Here is a 19,049-nt window from a genome sequence, read left to right on the forward strand (position 1 = left end):
GCCAACATTTAGTGTTTAAGCCATTCTAGTGGGTGCAAAATTGTATGTGGCTTTAATTTGTCATTTCCAGGTGGCTAATGATATGGAATACCTTTTCATGTACTCATTGACCATAACTATATCTCCTTTTGTAAAGTATTTGTACAAGTCTTGCCTATTTATAAATTAGATTGTTTACTTTTTTGGTAGGTGTTCTTTATATATTCTCGATACAAGTTCTTGTCAGATAGATATGTTGTAAATATTTTTTCCCAGTCTGTGCTTTAACATTTCATTTTCTTAATAATCACTTTTGATAAGTAGTCTTAATTTTGATAAAGTTAAATTTATCACTTTTCTTGTATATTTAGTGCTTTACCTGCCGTATCTAAGAATCTTTGCTTACTACAAAGTCACTAAAATATTCTCCAGTGTATTTTCTTGAGAGGCATTATAGTTTTTGCTTTTGTTTTAAACTATGATTTATCTCAATTAATTGTTGGATGTAGTGTGTGATAAGAGGTCGAGGTTTACTTTTTACACATAATTATCCACTTGTTCTAACACTATTTATTGAAAAAATTATCATTTTCCACTTTAATAGCCTAGGTCTTTATTGGAAATTGACCATATATGTGAGGGTTTAATTCTGACTCTCTATTCTGTTCCATTGATCTGTCTGTTCTTTACCACACTGCCTTACTCTAGTTTTTGCAATGTCACAAAGTATATTTTTACTGTAAGCCTTGAAATCAGGTACTTTGAATCCTCCAACTTTCTTCAAGTTTGTTTTGGATGTTTTTACTGCTTTTTTTTTTCATATAATTTTAAAAATGAACTTACCAATTTATTTTAAAAAGTCTTTTGGCAATTTTTATTGGGATGGGGTTGAATCTATAGATAAATATGGAAAGAATTGGCATCTTAACAATATTGAGTTTTCAGATCTGTGAACATGGTGTATTTCTCCATTTATTTATGTTTACTTTAATTGAACTCATAAATGTCATATTGTTTTCAGTGTAAAGGTCTTGCATACTTTTGTGGTTAAACTTATTCCTAAGCATTTTATTTTCTAATTCTATTGTGAATGTAAACTTAAAAGTTATTTTTTAAATTGCTGCTAATATATAGAAGTACAGTGATTTTTATGTTTTTATATTGTATATTGCAGTACTGGTAAATTCACTTATTGGTTCTAATAATTATTTTGTAGATTTCTTAGGATTTTTTGTATAAACAATTATATCATCTGTGAATACAGATAACATTCCTTATTCTTTTCCAATGTGTATGCTTTTTATTTCTTTACCTGCAGAAGAATATTGCCTAACAATGGTAAAAGTGGACATCCCTTTCTAATTTTCCATCTTGGAGGAAAAAAGGAAATTCAGTAGTTCTCTCTTAAGTATAATGTCCTACAGGTTTTTCTTAAAGCCGTTTATTAGACTGAGGAAGTTCCCTTCTATTGCTAGTTTCCTGAGAGTCTTTGTCATGAATAGGTATTGAATTTTGTCAAAAGTATTTTCTGAATCTGTGTGAAGATAATATTTTTCCATTTGTTTTGTTAATATAGAGAGTTACATTTTCTGATTTCAAATACTAAATTAATATTGCATTTTAAATTGACTTATCCTGAGATAAATTCTACTTGATCATGTTTTGTTATCAATTTCACATATTGTTACATTTAATTTGCTAACATTTTATTAAGAATTTTTACACTTATGTTCAAATCTCTGTCAGGGTATGATGTTACTTCATAAAATGAATTTGGGAAGTATTCTTTCTTCCTCTACTTTCTTAATTTATGTAAGATTACTATTCTTCCTTAGATGTTTGGAAGAACTAGCCAATGAAACCATTTAACATTGTGTGGGAAGGTTATTGGTTATAAATTAAAAATCTTCCTTAGCTATAAGAATATTCAAATTTTCTATTTATTCCTGAGTGAATTTTTGTAGTTTGTGTCCTTCAAGGAATTTTTTCATTTCATCTAAGTTGTTGGATTTATTAGAATTAAGTTACTCACAATATTCCATTTTTAATGTGTGAGTAGTATCTATAGTAATATCCCCTCTTTCAATCCAAATATTTTTGTTTTTCTTTTTTGTTGATTAGTCTTACTAGAGGTTTACCAATTTCATCAATCTTCAAATTACCAATTCTTGGCTTTGTAAGTTGTTTTCTATTTTGTTTGTTCTACCTTTTATTCATTCTGGGAAATCTCCAATTTTAATTGGATTATTTAATTCATTTATGTTTAATGTAATTACTGATTTGATAGGATTAAGTCTTACAACTTGCTATTTTTCTATTTGTACCCTTAGTTTTTGTTTGTTTTTGTTTTGTTTTGTTTTGTTTTTTGGCATGCGCATGGGGTGTTCCTTTGGTTTTTTGACTTTCTATTACTACTTTCCCTCTTTTGGTTAATTGAATCCTTTTTCTAAGCTATTATTATGAAGACAATTTTTTAGGGCAATTTAAGGTTCTAAGTAAAATGGAGGGAAAGGTACAGAGATTTTACATGTACTTCCTGCCCTCATACATGTGTACACTCTTATTATCAACAGCCCACCAGAGTGGTACACTTATTATAATTCATGATCCTATGGTGACAATCATCCAAAGTCCATAATTTATATTAGGGTTCACTCTTGATATTGTGCATTCCTTGTGTTTGGACAAATTATAACATATATCCATCATTATGGTATCATATACTATTTTCATTGCCCTAAAAATCCTGTGTGTTTACCTGTTTATCCCTCCCTCCTCCACCCTTGGCAACCACTGATCTTTTTACTGTCTCCTTTTGAATCCTTTTTTAGTGCATTTGAATTACCGTATTGGCATTTTAGCTATACCTCTTTATTTAAAAAAAAAAAAAAGTTTTTTTTTCTAGAGATTTACTATTTATCCTTAATTTGAGTGTCCTTATAGTTAAAAGTGTATCACTTCTAATAAAATAAAGCAACCTTTAACATTTACTACTTTGTCCTTTTTGCTAATGTGCTATTTTTCTTCACGTAGTTTACCTCTTCATATATCTTCATAAATCCCAGAATTCAATGTTATATTTTGTATTGAACAGTCCCTTGTCTTTTAAAAATAAACAACCAGTTGTTTATTATGAAATCCAGAAGAAAAAACTTTTTAAATTTAGTCACGTATTTATCATTTTAAGCACTCTTCTTTTCTTCCTATAAATCTAAGATTCCATCATATATTATTCCTCTTCATCTTGAATAATTTCCTTGATTATCTCTTTTGGTATGGGTCTGCAGGTAATTCATTCTCTCAGGTTTTATTTATCTGAAAATATATTTCACATTCATTTTCAAAGCATATGTTCACTGGATAAGATTGCATTGACTTTATTTTTTTTTTCCAGCAGTCTACAGATGTTCCATAGTCTTCCAGTCTTCATTATTTCTAATGAATAATCAGCAATCATTTATATTATTGTTCCCTTGTATGTAATGTGTCCTTTTTCTCTGGCATTTTCTCTTTGTCTTGGGTTTTCAGCAGTTTTACTGCTGTTTAGGTATGGTTTTCTTTGTATTTATTCTGCCTGCACTTATCTGAATGTCTTGAACCTATAAGTTGATGTTTCTCACCAGATTCAGATAATTTTCAACCCGTGTTTCTTCAAATGTTTTTCAGTCATGATTCTCTCTCCTCTCTTTCTAGAACTCTAATTACGCATATTTTAGAACACTTAATATTGTTCTCCATGTTGCAAAGTCTCTTTATTTTCTCAGCTTTTTTCTTTCTGTTTTGAGACTGGCTAATTTCTTTGTTGTATTTTTAAGGTCACTGACCCTTTATTCTGCATTCAAAAATGCTATGAAGTTTATTCAGTGAATTTTCATCTCAAATATATTTTTCAGTTCTAGAATTTCCATGTTTCTTTTTACAGTTTCACTTCTCTGCTGAGTTTCCCCCATTTATACATTAATTATGATAATCTTTTCCTTTAGGTCCTTGAACATATTTATAATGGCTACTTTAAAGTTCTTGTCTGCTAATTACACTATTTCAGCCATCTCAGTTTCCTTCTATTGATTTTTTTTTTTGTCTCCGAGTCACATTTTCCTGGTTGTTTGCACAACTAGTAATTTTTTTTTATTATAGATTGTACACTGTGGATTATAAATTGTAGAGATTCTGGCTTCTATTATCTTACTCTGTTAACCACGCTAAATTTTTGTGCTAGGAGGCAGTTTAATTTTCTTGCTGATCACAGTGAAGTTGTGGAGGCTCAGTTTTGCACTATTAGGGAGTAACTGTTTCAGTGTTGTCTGTAGTCTAGGATGAATCCTTAGTCTTGGCATATAGTCTTTATACCTGAAGAGTGGTCCTTCTGGGTTTTCAGTGGAAAGCCTAAGTTGTTCATGAACACTTTCTAACTTGGTAGTATTCAAATCCAAATTCTGTTTCCCTTGCAGTGGACATCAGTTGAAATTTAAGCTTAGATTTTTCAAATACGCAGCACTGATTTCCCCTGGGATCACAGAAGTCATCTCTATACAGGTGAAGTTCAGGGGTTAGCCACTCATAAGCCTCAATTCTCTCTTCAGACACATTAATCCAATTAAGACTGACTTTCTGTTTGTATTCTAGCCACTCGGTGCTGTGTAGACTGGGGAGTGTCCTCATGGAAAAGCTATGAAAACAAGGGTTTCACTCAGTGAAATTTCTTTTTTTATAGGACTGATTCCTCTCCAGTTTTTTCTTAATTTTGATAGGTCTCAAGTACCTTCAACTGGTTGTTTTTTAATATTTTCCTCAGAATTTATAGTTATTATCTGCTTGAAGGTTAGTCTGATATAAGCTATTCTGTTGTTACCAGAACTGGATCCCAGAAGAGAATCTTTTGTGCTGATATTTTACTTATATTACATTTATTCTGTCTGACAAAATGTAAGTTTTAATGAGCCTGTGAAGAGGTATTTATTCACCTTATTTTTCTCTATTCTTTCTTGCCAATGCACTAGTAATCATTGAGACTATTCAGTGGTAATTTCTCATTTAGCTTCCATTTTGATCTCTTGTAGAACATATTTGTTCATGTCACTACCCTGCTTTTTAAAAAACCTTAGACTTCTTGACTTGGTATTCAAGATACTTAGCAATCTGGCCCCTACTTACTTTCCCAATTTAATCTCTTGGTATTCCCCTATTTTTTCCTATAAACTCAAGCCATAGCCAGATTCTTTTTATCCCCTAAAACCCTCGTGCTTTTTTTTTTTTTTTTTAAATAACTCTGTGCCTTTATATTCACGCTGGATTCTCAGCCTAGAATACTTTCACACTCATACCTGCTGGTAAACTCTTACTCTTTGTTTAAGATACTACTCAAGCAGTACTTCCTCTCTGAAGGCTCCCTGATCCTCATCTCTGTCCATTCCAACAACATTAATAGCTTCTCTTCTCTGATTTCATAGTATTTTAAAATTACCCTTGTTAGCACTTACACTGTTTTGTAATTTTCTATTTAAGCATCTGTTTCCCTCACTGGACCAAATTCCTTGAAAACAAGGCACATGTGTTATTTATCTTTGCAGCCTCTATCACAATGCTGGGTACATCTGAAATCTGTCAGAAAGGTTTGCTGCATTAATGTATAAATAAATTATTCCTAGGCACATTATAGAATTTGCCAGAGTTCCTCCTTAGGGAGAACTTTATATATGCACAAATCCATACCAAACGCTTACTCATTCACTCACATAACCCTTGGAATTTACCCAGGAAGGGGGCCTCTCTAGGATTAGTTCAGGACCATTGCCATAGGCTATGATGGTTAAACTGGCCTTCTTTCCAACCCACCTGGAAAAACTCAACTTTCTGTATTCTCTTTAAATCATTTAAATAGATTCATAAGGAAGTCTTTGCCTTGGCAATTTCTATTTTTTCCTCACAGACTATCTTTTTTCATCTAACTGAAAATTTGTCTTTACACAAACTGTGATATGAGAAATGAAGGATGGATTAACCAGTCTGAGCCCCCTTGGGGAACTGGAGAGACTAGGGATTCCTGGAGTAAAGGGGACCTGTGCCTAGTGTGGTACTGTTGACCTCCTGGCCTTTCAGTAACTGTTATTCAGGAATGGTGCTGCTGGTAATTAAAGACACTTAGGTCAGCTAGAAAGCAGTAGTCTCCACATACATAGCTATAGGTCTAGGCGTCTTCCAGCCTCTTTCCATGAGAAGACATTTAGGAGCGTTGAACTCACAGATAATTCCTCTGCTATTAAAAGTAAAAGAATCTGCCTCTTAGAATTATGAGCTATTCCCTAGGACAACTCTGGATTGTGACAGAGAGCATTGGCTATTTTAGAATGAAGTGCCCCCCCTCCTATTTTTTAACTTGATGTTATTTTTGAAAATGAGCAGTATGAAGTCACATTTGATATATAGATTTTAAAGTTAATTATAGCAGAAAGTCAATTTTAGGCTTCAGATAGTCAGGCTAATAGCATATCTTTGAAAATCATGGTATAGTATTCTATAGAATTTTTCTTATTTGTTTAAAAGAGTGTTCATAATATACAATCTCTATTTTTAAATTTCTGAATTTATACACCCATACACAGTCATATGTGTTTCTATTGCTACAAGAATAATTCTCTAACTATTTTGTTTCATGAAGCAAAATTTAGGAAAGTTAAGGGACATTTTCGAAATACTCTTTTGATGCTGTGACCTCTTTGTATTTTCTTAAAATTCTGACTCTGATCAGATAGCAGGTCCAGTTTAAAAGTCGTTTTAAACCTTGGTCTTCCTGGATAAGTCTTTTCTTCTTCCAAAATGTTGGCTCATCAATACAACATTTCTAGCTTAACTTGGAATGTCCCCATTTACTTTTCAGTTGACGCCCCTTGGGAGAGAGAAGAGGAGATAAGAAAAAAGAGATGTATATACCCCCTGGTTTCTTAATTCACATTTTAATACTATGTACTGTGCCTGAATATCTCAGTTTCTGGAAGCACTTCTTGTGAGACTAGAGATCTGCTGTGTAATTAATGCAGTGTCAGCGTTGTGCAAATAATATGTACCATGGGAGGATGGACAAGGCCAGTGTAGGACAGCTGGTGGGGTGGGACCTGAACTGTCCTTGGAGAAGGTAGAATTTAGTAAGGTAGAAGTGAGTAGGAAGGCAATGCTAAGGTTGCAGTGTGGAATGAAAAGGGAGAGAGTTTGGACATAGGTATGACATGTCTGGGAGAATCCATTGGTATGAGTAGAAGATCTGCTAAAACCAGAGTCTAAAAATCCACCATGATCAGTGTGTAGGAGATTAAAACTTCCCATTTACAATGAATACATAAATGGAAGCCGGCTATTTGGTTTTGCTAGAGATGAAGAAAAGCTATGACAGTAAAAGCAGATCTCAAATGTTAATCACCTGTGGCACAGTAGTTAACTTAGAATAATATTGAAGTGTTTTTGCATCTGACATTCTCCACAAGCCTGTCTCCTTTTATGTGTATGCATGCAAGTATATAAATTGCTGAATCCATGTCAGTTGTAAAGTAATGGCATTGAGGGCATCATAAATTACCACAGTGATCCTCAGGAGAAGCCACTGTCGTATCTGAATGAGTGTTTCACTTCCAGAGTAATGTATGCCTTCATCTGGCCCAGCAGTCAGCATATTGCCCTGTGTTGATGGATATTGTCAGCTGGAAGCTACACTACATTTCACTGCACAATAAACATGGCTGTCAAACCCATATAAAGTGAAATCAATTTATCCTGTATGGTCAGTGCATTTTAAATGAAATTAATGTACTGTGGGTATGGTGGCAAAAAGGTAGCATATTAGTTATGCATCTTGGGATCTGAGACTTTTCATGTGAGGGATCATTTTGTCTAGTAGGCCTAGAAGAAGGGCAGTTTTAAAAATATGTTACTTCACATGGTCTTCAGAAAGGGGCCCCTCTGTCCTTCTTCATGTTTAGAAAAGAACTGACAATATTACCCAGTTCGGCCCTTTTATCTTGTCTTTTGTTTGCAACAAATGATGATCATATTTGCCAAATAATAGTGCTCTTTAATGTTCTAATTTATTACTAGCTCTGACACAAACGAATTTCTTCTTAATCAAGGTAGCTGGAAATAGAGTAGAATGGCAGAGATGGATTGGGTCATGTTGTTCCTGTATAATCACTCCACTCAGCTGAAAGGATTTATTTTTGCCAAAATGTAGAAATGTTGGTTTTAATGTATGTTTTGCTTCTAACCTTTTGGGAGTAGGCTTTCCTATCTAAGCAGTGGAGGCCCTGGCTGAGGCCATCAGTCCAACTTCACATTTAACTACAGAGGTCCACAATCTACAGGGAGAGGCTTAGTATCTATCTGCCCCACGTAAAGCACACATCAGTGTGTCGTGCTGGTGGGCTGCGTGAAAACAAAAACAACAGACGCTATGTTCACCCATTCATTCATTCATTCATTCATTGAATGAATTTTACTAATTGAAACTCTGTTTGCCGAGTGCTTTATTGGAACCTAGGAATATAGTTAGTGAAGAGCCAGCTCCTGCCGCATCCTCGAGGAACTTTCTTTCAGTCTAATGTGTTACTGTGGTCACTTCTTTGGAAACTATAAAACATCAGGAATTTAGACATAGTTCCATAGGGGATGTTAAGGAACTACCCTTAAATAACAGAAAAATATATCGGGACCTTGAAATGACTGCCTTTTTAGTCTACTACCTTTGCATATGAGTTGAAAACCGAACAATCTTTTACTTAATATTTATTGAGTATCTATTATATAGGAAATCCTGGGGATATAAGAATGACTACAACATAAACACTAACTTTAGGGGTCCCATATTCCTGGAGATGGAAGGGAAGTATTGGAGATAATCACGTAAGATAACGCAATTACTTTGGAGCATGTAGCATAAAAGAAAGAGGAATGAATGCAACCTGGGAAGCATCGTTGCAGATGCTGTTCCTTTGGCCTGAATTACCCTTCCCATCTGTCTTTACTGCCCTCTCCTATTCACCTACTAATTCCTGTTCATCCTCAGAGACTCAGCTTAGAGTTTCCTAGGAGGCATTAGCTGACTGTCCTGTCTGGTGCCCTCTTGGTGCCCTGTTTACTTCAATATTAAAGCACTTACTATACTCTGTTATAATTGTCTGTTTGGGGTCTGTCTCCTTTCTGAACCATGAGCTCCTTTAAAAGAGGTGCTGTTTTATCCACTTTTGTATACCCAGCACCTGGCACAAAGCCTAACTCACAGTAACTGCTCAATTAATAGTTTTCAGTGAATTCATTCATTCATTCACGAAGCACACCACATTTGAATAGGCCTGAAAGGATGAGTGGGACTTAGCATGAAGAGGTAGGAGAAGGAGCTTGCAGGCAGTGAGAGGAGCCCTGGCGAAGGCACAGTGTTGTGAAAGACAGGTCTGTTTCGGGTAAGTTATTTGGAAGTGGCTTCAGTGTTTGGCAAATGAGGCTAAAATGATAGGTAAGAGCCTGCTTTTGAAGGGAGAGATCACAGCAGGAAAAGTTAGCATAATATAGTGCCGGTAATTGCCTTCCTGTCCCCTGGAATTGACTGTAGTAAAAAGGTACTAGGTGTATGAAAACATGAAGTTTCATTCTGCCCGGTGTGTCTTTGAGGCCTACATCAGAAGAGCCCGTAGCATTGTCACTTGAAACTGTCTTCTGCTTCCAAGACTTCACTTAAAAAGAAGAGAAGGGCCTGGGGAAAACAGCCGAGCCTGGTGGCAAGCTGTGCTGCATTACCCAGATGATAACGCTTTGCCCCCATCTTGTTCTTCCTGCCCTAACATTACAGGAAGCAAAGCAATGAATGGCTCTGCAGCTAAACTACAGCAGTATTATTGTTGGCCAACAGGAGGTGCCACTGTGGCTGAAGCACGAGTCTACAGGGATGCCCGTGGCCGGGCCAGCAGCGAGCCACACATCAAGCGACCAATGAATGCGTTCATGGTTTGGGCGAAGGATGAGAGGAGGAAAATCCTTCAGGCCTTTCCTGACATGCATAACTCCAACATTAGCAAAATCTTAGGTGAGTGCAGTGCCTGATGCTGATCCTCTACCGCATGAGTGGCAAGAAGGGGCCTGATTTGACACCAAAGGGAGGCTGTGGTTTGCAGAAGTTAGGTGTTGCTCAGCAAGCTGCCCCGGGAGACTGTGTCATCTCCGCATCCATCACGCTGCAATGTAGCATTTACCTTTAGGAGCTAGAACACCCACCGGTGCCAGGGCAGGACTGACTAAAATCTTACCTTAGAGGCAAAACTATTTATTGTATGTATTAATAGGGCAACTCTAAGAGCTCACTGCTAACTAAGAGTCATGGAGACGAGCTTTATCTCCTTTCTTTAACTCAGTCTTAAAACTCATAAGTTGCTATGGAACCCTGGAAACGCTCATAGACGCTACAGTTTTCTGCTTTAGTATTCTTGGGTTCATATGTCCCTCTGAAAGTACTCACCAAGGACTAGGGGTGAGCCCCCAAATAGTGTGAAATTTATGGAGTGTAGAACAGTGCCTCTAATGATAACTTTGAAACTTGTAAAATAAAACTACATTTACTTTAATAAGATATGACTAGTTCAAATTTCATAGCAGCGAGTTGAACACATAGACCACAGGGCAGAGGCCCATTTTGTGGTAAATTGCCAGAGTGATTCTCCCGTTTCTCCGGATTAAACTCAAGCCTTGTTCTATTAGTGTAAAGCTTGCCAGCACAGATTATACAGTTTGGAATTATTGCGCTCAACACATTGAACATATTTCATTCAACATGCAGCATTACAGTCAACATGTTTCCTCTTTAAGAAGAAAAAACACAGAAGGCACTGTTCTATTTAAGCTATCATGATGTGACAAAATCTCAAAGGGAGCCGCTTAAGAAGCCGAAAAACATTAGAGACTTAAACTGTGGTTTTCATTTTTTAAATGTTTTGTTCAAAAGCAATAAATATTTAACCTGAGTAAATATCAGTGATCTGGATATACACAAATACACATGTTTTGTCACTGTATAAATAATTTAACTTGATTCTGAGACATTTTGAGGCAGTCAGTGACCTCTAAGAAAATTTAAAACATACATAAGATCAAATAGTGGTGAAATGTTAAAATACAAGTTTTTCATTTTGACTTTTGAATTTCAAGATGAATACTAAATGTTATTACAACTAAATGGGGTTTTATTTAGAGTTTCAGAGATACACATTCTTCTTATATTATTCTTATAAATTTAATTTTCTTATAAACTAAATTAATAAATTTAAAAATCTTTCAAACCATAATGCTCCTTGTAGATATATTAAATTTTTTTTCTCGTTAATGGACAGTCAAAAGAAAAGTTAGTGTTTCTCTATCCCTAAAGTTTGATATCTAACTTGAAATTCTCCTTTTTTTTTTTTTTTTGCCATTTTAGCAGCAGGATGAGTAAGCTCTCAAACGGGCACAGAACCTCTCTGTTTCCATTTTGGCAGCTGTGGGGAATCTATATTACTAGTGTGCATTCTGTGAAAAAAAGTTAAGAATATAATAAGTGTATTCATTAAAATATAAACTTTTCAGCACAAGCATTTCAAGAGCACCAAAAATCCTCTGTTAACTGGGGCTTTAAGCTGGGAACCAGCGGAACAGAGAAGCCTATCCCTGTAGACTTTCTACACAACTTTTGCACAACAATCAGGAAAGAACAGGGATGGATGTGCTATTAAAACAGACCAGGATATTGCTGGCTATAGAGAATATTTGTACAACTTTTCCATTTGTTTATGTATGAAAAATCTCCACTGAAGAATAGCTAACATCCAGTCAGCACAGCTGTTACCGCTTTATTCACCAGCGAGACACAAAAATGCAATTCGATACACGTAAAAAAACACATCCCTTCTTCGTCAAGTGTTTAGATAATTCTTTATAAACAATATTAGAGAAGTGAATACTTTTCTTTCTTCCTGTGTAAACCATATTAAAAATTTTTGTACTTTCATTGGTACAGCTTTGAATGAATGTTTATAGTACTTGAAAATGGTATATATAATTCCAACTGTACCTTCCGGTTCTAAAGCTATAACTTCTTAAGTAAGGTTTAGCCTTTTTAATTACCCTAGGCCGGGGGAGACAGTGTGCACCTTAGGTTTTTACATACAGAGGAATATCAACATCTGCTGACATCCTATCAAAGGAGAGCTTCGCTAAAGATGCTTGGGGTGTGGGGAGATGTTTGAATTTCTGGAACTAAGAGAGCTTTTCCTGAGAATTCTGTAACACTCAAAAGTATGCTTAGGAAATTTAGGTTTTTAACACTCTTGAGAAAGATAGGCAGAAGGATAGGGCAAGACCTTGGTGTAGGAGATAATCTTTAAGCAGCAAAGACATATTTTAAAACAATATACTTACTGTAGCATCAACTTTAAATTATTGAGAGAAGTAACATAATGCATGTGTCACGTACAACGTTATTCTCTGCTCTGTAGTCTAAAACACTGGTTGTGAGGCTCAGTGGTTGTGGTGACGGGAGCTGCTCAGAGCGCAGGTGAGTGAAGTGGCGGGAAGTGTAAGCAGTATTTGCCGGGAGTGTGTTGCTTTGAGCACTTAGGTATTTAGGGCTATTTTTATGTCTAGGGTCTCGCTGGAAATCCATGTCCAACCAAGAGAAGCAGCCTTATTATGAGGAGCAGGCCCGGCTAAGCAAGATCCACTTAGAGAAGTACCCGAACTATAAATACAAACCTCGACCGAAACGCACCTGCATTGTTGACGGCAAAAAGCTCCGGATCGGGGAGTATAAGCAACTGATGAGGTCTCGGAGACAGGAGATGAGGCAGTTCTTCACCGTGGGGTAAGTGCTCCTGCATTTAGCCACCTGGGCCTTCCCGTCCCAGTAGGAAGCCCCAGGATGGCTACTGGCAGGGTGTTTGGGAAGGAGACTAGGGAAGGGAGGAGGCTGGGACATACTGAAGTGGCTCAGCTACAGTAATCTTTGCAGTGTCACAAGCACACAGCCTTGCAGCATGGCTCCTGCTCAAATCAAATCAGATCAAACCTGCAACAGGTCACTCCCAACTGCTCACCCCTTTCATTGTCTCCCAGGCTAATCTAAGATGTTCAGTGCCCACACACAAAGTTTCTGGTAGTTTATTTAAGTAGACACACAGGGAGGAAAAAATTAAAACTAACCCTAAGAAATCCCCAGAAGCTTTCCAGCTTCTCTGGGTGGTGCTTCTGACTCTAATCACAATAGTCTGCTTTTGTTGTGGGATCTACCACAAGATAATTGGCCTTGACATTGGTTAGAGGACCTCATTTTTGGCATAAGATCCAGAACTCCTGTTGCAGTAAATTATACTGTGGTAGAAGCAGTAACAATGTGGATTTTCTTGCTTAAATCAGAAACTAGACATGTTTTTGATATCTTCAAGTCTGATTTCATGTCATTTTGTTTAAAAATTAGGTAATAGATTTCTGGTATAAATTTCGACTTGGCTGACTGGCTGTCTGCATTCAGAAGAGGCCTCTTGTAACCACAGTAGTCAGAATAAGTGGGGATGCGGATGCCTGTAGGTTCCAGCTTACCCAGACCTAGAAGCACAGGGGGGTGGCAAACCAGCAGACCATTCTGGAAGCCTCAGCCTAAGGCAGCTGGAATCAGACTGGAGAGACACTTGGGAAAGGGCTTGAGAGAGAGACGTGGAGGAAGTAAAAAGGAAGCTGTGTTCACTGTTAACTGAAAGGGGAATTGAGGAGCTGTGCTGTGCCAAGGATGTGAGAAAGCTTTACTTAGAGGCGAAGAAAAGAGATACCTTAAGGAGCGGTAAAGAACTATTTATTTATTTTTAAGGACACTCAAAAAATAACTTCATGGAACAAAAAGTTGGTTTCAGAAGCACGTGTTTAAAAACAGAAAACTAATTTGGAAAAGTAAATAGTAAAAATAGAAAAAAAAAAAAAAAAAGGCCAACGAAAGCTGCGTGGGTCACTAATCTATACAATACACCAGAGTGTTCTGGGGAAGAATGTGGGCTTTGGCGTTTGACCACCGAGTTTCAGACACTGACTGTGCTACCTACTTGGCCACGTTATTTAACTTTTCTAAGCTTCTGTTTTTCTGTTTTCTCATGTGTGAAATGAAACGAATAATAGTATCTATCTCATACAATTGTTGAGAGGATTCAATGAGGCAATGCTTTCAAAAGTGCTTTGTGTAATACTTAGTACAATATCAATAAAGGTGAATTCCTGTCATTATTATTACTATTAAACATGGATTTACCTATGTCACACTAGTTAATCAATGAATTTCTTTACACTATGGCAGAACTTTTTCTAGGTAAAGAGAGGCTTAAACCGCTTTGTTATTTGAGAATCCCAATATATTAACAGATGAAGACATGCCAAAATAGGATGTCACATTCTTCTGTGTTATAAATGTTTGCACCTTCTAAAGTAAAGCTTTTAACACAAAAGTACAATGCAATGTAATTGGGCTATCCATGTGTTAATTAGGGGATTTATGAAATACCCCAATTCACAGTGTACTTTAGGAAGTATAGTTGTAGGTAACAAAATACAAATTTAAGACTGTGTAATGTCTTCTTTTAATCCTGTTAGTATATCTCTGAGAATATATATAACCTCCTTTGAACAGAGAATCAAAAGTTTAAATTTGAGATATTTTGTGATTCCCACCCTTCTCCCCAGTCATGTTCCCTGTGTTGCATAATGGGTCCTTCTGCCATAATCTGGAAGGGTATCGAAGGTACTGTCTTAGTTCCAAATAGGAGATGGCGGTAATTCTATTCAATTTAGTCCTCTTTACCAAAGGGACATTGGTGACAGCTCTGGACCAAAATACCTCATTCCATAGTAATACATGTAAAATGAACTTAGCTAGAACAACTCAATAGCATCTACTACTTATTGAATGCCTACTGTATACGAGGTGTTTTAGGTATACAAATTATATAATCCTGTAAATAAGATAAAGAAATAGAGGCCCCAGGAGGTCCTATGGCTGCTGAAAGGTGAGAAGGAGCCAGGGATTAAATCAGGCCTCCGCCTCTGCCATGCCGAATGACTGAGGAACTGTCTTTACCACGTTGCTTCAAAATGTGCCTTGTCATCCTGTCCTGGCACAGTTACAAGTATGACTTTACCATTTGAGGAAGAGCTCCTAGAACCTAGAGGAAATAAGGACTTTTGTTGTGGTATACGGTGGCATAAAAAGAGCTTTGAAATTTCGAGACTAAGGACCTGGTAGCTAGTGTAGGAGGTCCTCTATGGAAAGCTTATTTTAGTCTGTGGAATAGAGCCACAGGCATGCAGGCAATGGCCAGAATGTCTTGTTCTCTAATCTTCAGTGCTGAGTATCTTCCTCCGCCCAGCTTAGGTAATACTCGCTACGTGAAGCCAAGTGATGTCTTCACTTAAGGATTCGCATTCTCTCCCAGGTAGTTGTATTTTATAGATTATTAACTCCCTTGGATTCATCTTTGGAAACTGATCTTCATTAGATGCAAGGTTATTAGAAGAGGAAAAACCAAACACAAAATTCAAATACTGCTATTGACTTCTTGAGGGAATGGGAGTGAGATCAATTTTTATAACTGATTTTGAAAAGGTGTGCATAACTTTCAAGCCAATAAAATGACATATATTGTTCAACATTGTCATGCATTTTACTGATGATACAACTGGAAGTTCAGTGAGTTTTTTTTTCTTTTTTACTCAATTATTATGAAATGAATTTATCAATATATGAAATAGAATAATGTTAGCTCTAGCCTTGGATTTAACCCCTTCACTTGATAGCTTAAGTATCAGAATTTTGCAGTAATCCTGACAGGAGTACCATTAATGTTAAAATGATATTTGTTAGGGTCTTTCCCCAAAGAACTGTGGCCACATGAAATGTACTTCCAATTTGTTCGAAGCTTATTCAATAGTTTACCTATGAACTAATAGAGAATTATGCAGATACTATAAAATATTTAAATTGGGGTTACATTTTGAGTAACAATAATTAGCGTGAATTATACAGATTATTGCAAATACAACAAATTTGTAAGATAAGAAGTATCATCTGCATCCTGGGGTTGAAAAACAGAATGTTCAGAGATGTTAAATAATTTGTTCAAGGCCACACAGCTAGTACATTGCAGAGCTGAGATTGAAACCAGGCTTATGTGAAACATATGTCCTTTTCACCATTACACATACCTCTCAATTAGAGCCTACAAATTGTTTAGAGGCTGTATAGTATAGTGGTTAAGAACACCAACTCTGGAACCAGACTATTCTGGCTCAAATACTAGATCTGCTTCTGCCTGGCTCTAGGAACTAATGCTTAGCAATCCTTATCCTCTAAACTCTCCATTTGCCCTTGGGAAACTTACTTAAACTGTACCTCAATTTCCTCATATAAAAATTGGGATGACAGTAATACCTACATCAGATCCTTCTGAAGATTGAATAATTTAATATATCTAAAGTGCTTGGAATGGTGTCTGACACATAGTAAGCCCCAATTAAAGCAAATATTATTCTAGAGAAAGGATGCTATGTGTCAGGTATATATTTCATATTATAAAGAATTATGTTTGCTGCATTATGCTATAAATGGTATGAACACTTGCTATTTTGATCTGAATCTTAAAGAGGCTGAATCAAACCTATAAGATGCTTATAAATTTAATTGATTAGCATAGACTAGACATTCTGTTTTCAGTATTGTCTTCCTGTAGAGAAAGCCAGATTAGAATCTCTCATAGGTAATGTAAAAAGATGTGCAATTTATAGGCTTACCTACTAGTGAAACAAACGTCATTGCCTTCATTTATAGATACTGTGAGGGTCTGAAGGATCAGCAGACAGGGGCTTTGACAATATAAATAAATAATTCCACTGCAGTTAGCAAAAGCTAGACCATACTCCAGAAATGTTCCTGTGATTTGGAAGCCATGCAACAACGCTGGACTCTGTCAGGGCCAGCTTAAACTCTTGGGCTGGGAGGGAGGGTCCTTAGCCATCTCTGCTCACATCAGCTGCACATGTATACTTTTACAAACATCCACAACTTTTGTTTTGATGCATACATTCATTATTTGTAAAGCCCAATACTTGCCAGCTATTCCTGTTTGTGAAATCTGCAGTGTTTGAATTTTGACTTCACAATTGATTTGTAGAGGAAGGAAAAATGCTTTCTAGGAAAGTAATTTCCGATAGACAAAGCTTGATTTTCCATTTTGTTAATTGATTAGTCGGTCAGTTGGTAAAAGCCTGTTGGAAACCAGCTGTGTGCCTAGCACTGTACTAAATTAGTATAGTGCATGAGGCATCAGTTCTACACACAGTGAGTTATCAGAGAATGCTATTAACAGAGAAGCTGGACATATACATAAATAGGTTAGCAAATAACAGTTTGTTACACACACACACACAATACATTGCATAGTGCTGCACAGAGTGTGTAATGAAGTACTAATTTTGATTATATAGCTCAGAGGAAGGGAGATTACTATGGGTTAGGACCAACCAAAGGCCATTCTTGAGGTAGGGGACTTGAGATGTGGGTAGGGGGCAGGCTGGTGAAGGACAGGTTCCTATTTTAGCATGAAGGAGAGCATGAACACATGGGGGAAATATGAAAATGTTCAATAATAAAGAGGGAGGCTAGCCTAGGAATTGTCCCTGACAGTAAAGAAAAGTAAGATATGTAGGGTGGGACAATATTTTGGAAACCCTTGAAAGCCAGGCTTCTTCAAGTATAACTAGCTATGCTCATTTAATTTTTTTTAGTTTCTTTTTATGCTGATAATGACAGTGAGGGAGCAAGGCCAGCATGACAGTTAGCTTATGATTTTGCATCCGCAGAATCAGTGGTAACTTAGAAGGGGCCTCAGAAGTCATATCCTTCAAGCAGCCAGCAGTTGTGGGAGTCCTTTCCAAGTTCGGCTTGAACTCTTCCAGGGCCAGAGAGCTCACCACTTTCCAAGGGAGCTAGTTTCTTTGTGGAACATCTCTTAATACTAGAAAGTTCTTTTCTTTTAACTAAGCCTCCTACTTTATAGATTGGTTCTGATCCTCTTCTTTGGTCTTTTCTAGAACAAATCTCTTCCTTATTTGTGAAGAAAATCACTCAAGATCTAAAGATGGTTATATTCACATTCCTTCCGCACCACCCTCTCTCCCTTATAGCTAAGCTCTTTACATCTTTTCTTCTCCAAAATAGGTTACCTAGCCTTTTCATTTCTTTTCCCTCTCACTCACTCGTTCATTCATTTATTCCATGTATTCAGCAGACTTTTGTTGAATGCTTCCTGTGTTCCAGGCATTGCCTAAGCTCTGGGACTGTATCAGTGAAAATCCCTGTCCTTATGAAACTTGCGGTCTAGTGGGGAAAGTCAATGAATTAATAAATAAATATCAAACAGTAATAAATGCCTTAGAACAAAGTAAAGGAGGGTACAGGATAGGGGGTTTGAGAGGCTAAAGTGCAATTTTAAACCAGAGACCACAGAAAACCTCACTGAGAAGATAAACCTGAGCAAAGACCTGAGGAGTGAGGGGGCCAGCCACGCGGGTGGATGTCTAGGAGAAGAACTAGGCAGGGAGAACAGCAGCCGTGAAGATGGTGAGAGGTTGTGCCTGGCTTGTTGGGAGACATGAGTCCCGAGCGATAGGAGCAGAATGAGTAGATGCGATGAGTAAAGGCAGTAGTAGTAGAGAGAGATGAGGAGAGGTGGTAGGGAGCCGAATTCTGAAAGGACTTGAATTTGACTCTGAGTGAGATGGAAAGGCATTGAAAAGTCTATAAGCAGAGGAGTATTGTGATCTGACTTAGGTTTTAAAATGATCACTCTGTCTACTATGTTGAGTATTGTCTGAAAGAGATGTGACCTGAACTAAGGAGGCAGGCTCTTACAATAAACCAGATTAGAGTTGATGGTGGCTTGAACTAGGTTTGTAGATGGCAAAAGTGGAGGGATTCTGGACAATATTCCTAAGAATGAACCAATAGGATTTGCTGATGGATGGGGTATAGGGAT

General features: G+C 36.8%; 1 protein-coding gene and 1 long non-coding RNA gene across 17 annotated transcripts in view; one reads left to right on the top strand and one right to left on the bottom strand.

Moving 5' to 3' along the window:
- The window catches only part of SOX6 (SRY-box transcription factor 6), a 556,086-nt gene that overhangs the window by 527,613 nt on the left and 9,424 nt on the right, over positions 1 to 19,049 (top strand). For 13 of the 16 annotated variants that reach the window (XM_064492548.1, XM_031459958.2, XM_064492549.1 and 10 more), the window contains 2 exons: positions 9,809 to 10,042; positions 12,628 to 12,844. In XM_064492548.1, the coding sequence (XP_064348618.1) occupies positions 9,809 to 10,042; positions 12,628 to 12,844 (451 nt within the window). The remainder of the gene's footprint in view (positions 1 to 9,808; positions 10,043 to 12,627; positions 12,845 to 19,049) is intronic. The other 3 variants (XM_010977229.3, XM_031459967.2, XM_010977235.3) reach the window with 1 other exon arrangement.
- On the bottom strand, positions 11,427 to 12,968 carry LOC105086676 (uncharacterized). Its single transcript, XR_836945.3, has 2 exons — positions 12,272 to 12,968; positions 11,427 to 12,234 (listed from the first exon to the last, which is right to left on the bottom strand). It is a non-coding gene; the product is annotated as an uncharacterized LOC105086676 (long non-coding RNA).

This window comes from Camelus dromedarius, chromosome 12 (assembly GCF_036321535.1).
Source record: "Camelus dromedarius isolate mCamDro1 chromosome 12, mCamDro1.pat, whole genome shotgun sequence".
In the NCBI taxonomy this organism is placed as follows: Eukaryota; Metazoa; Chordata; class Mammalia; order Artiodactyla; family Camelidae; genus Camelus; species Camelus dromedarius.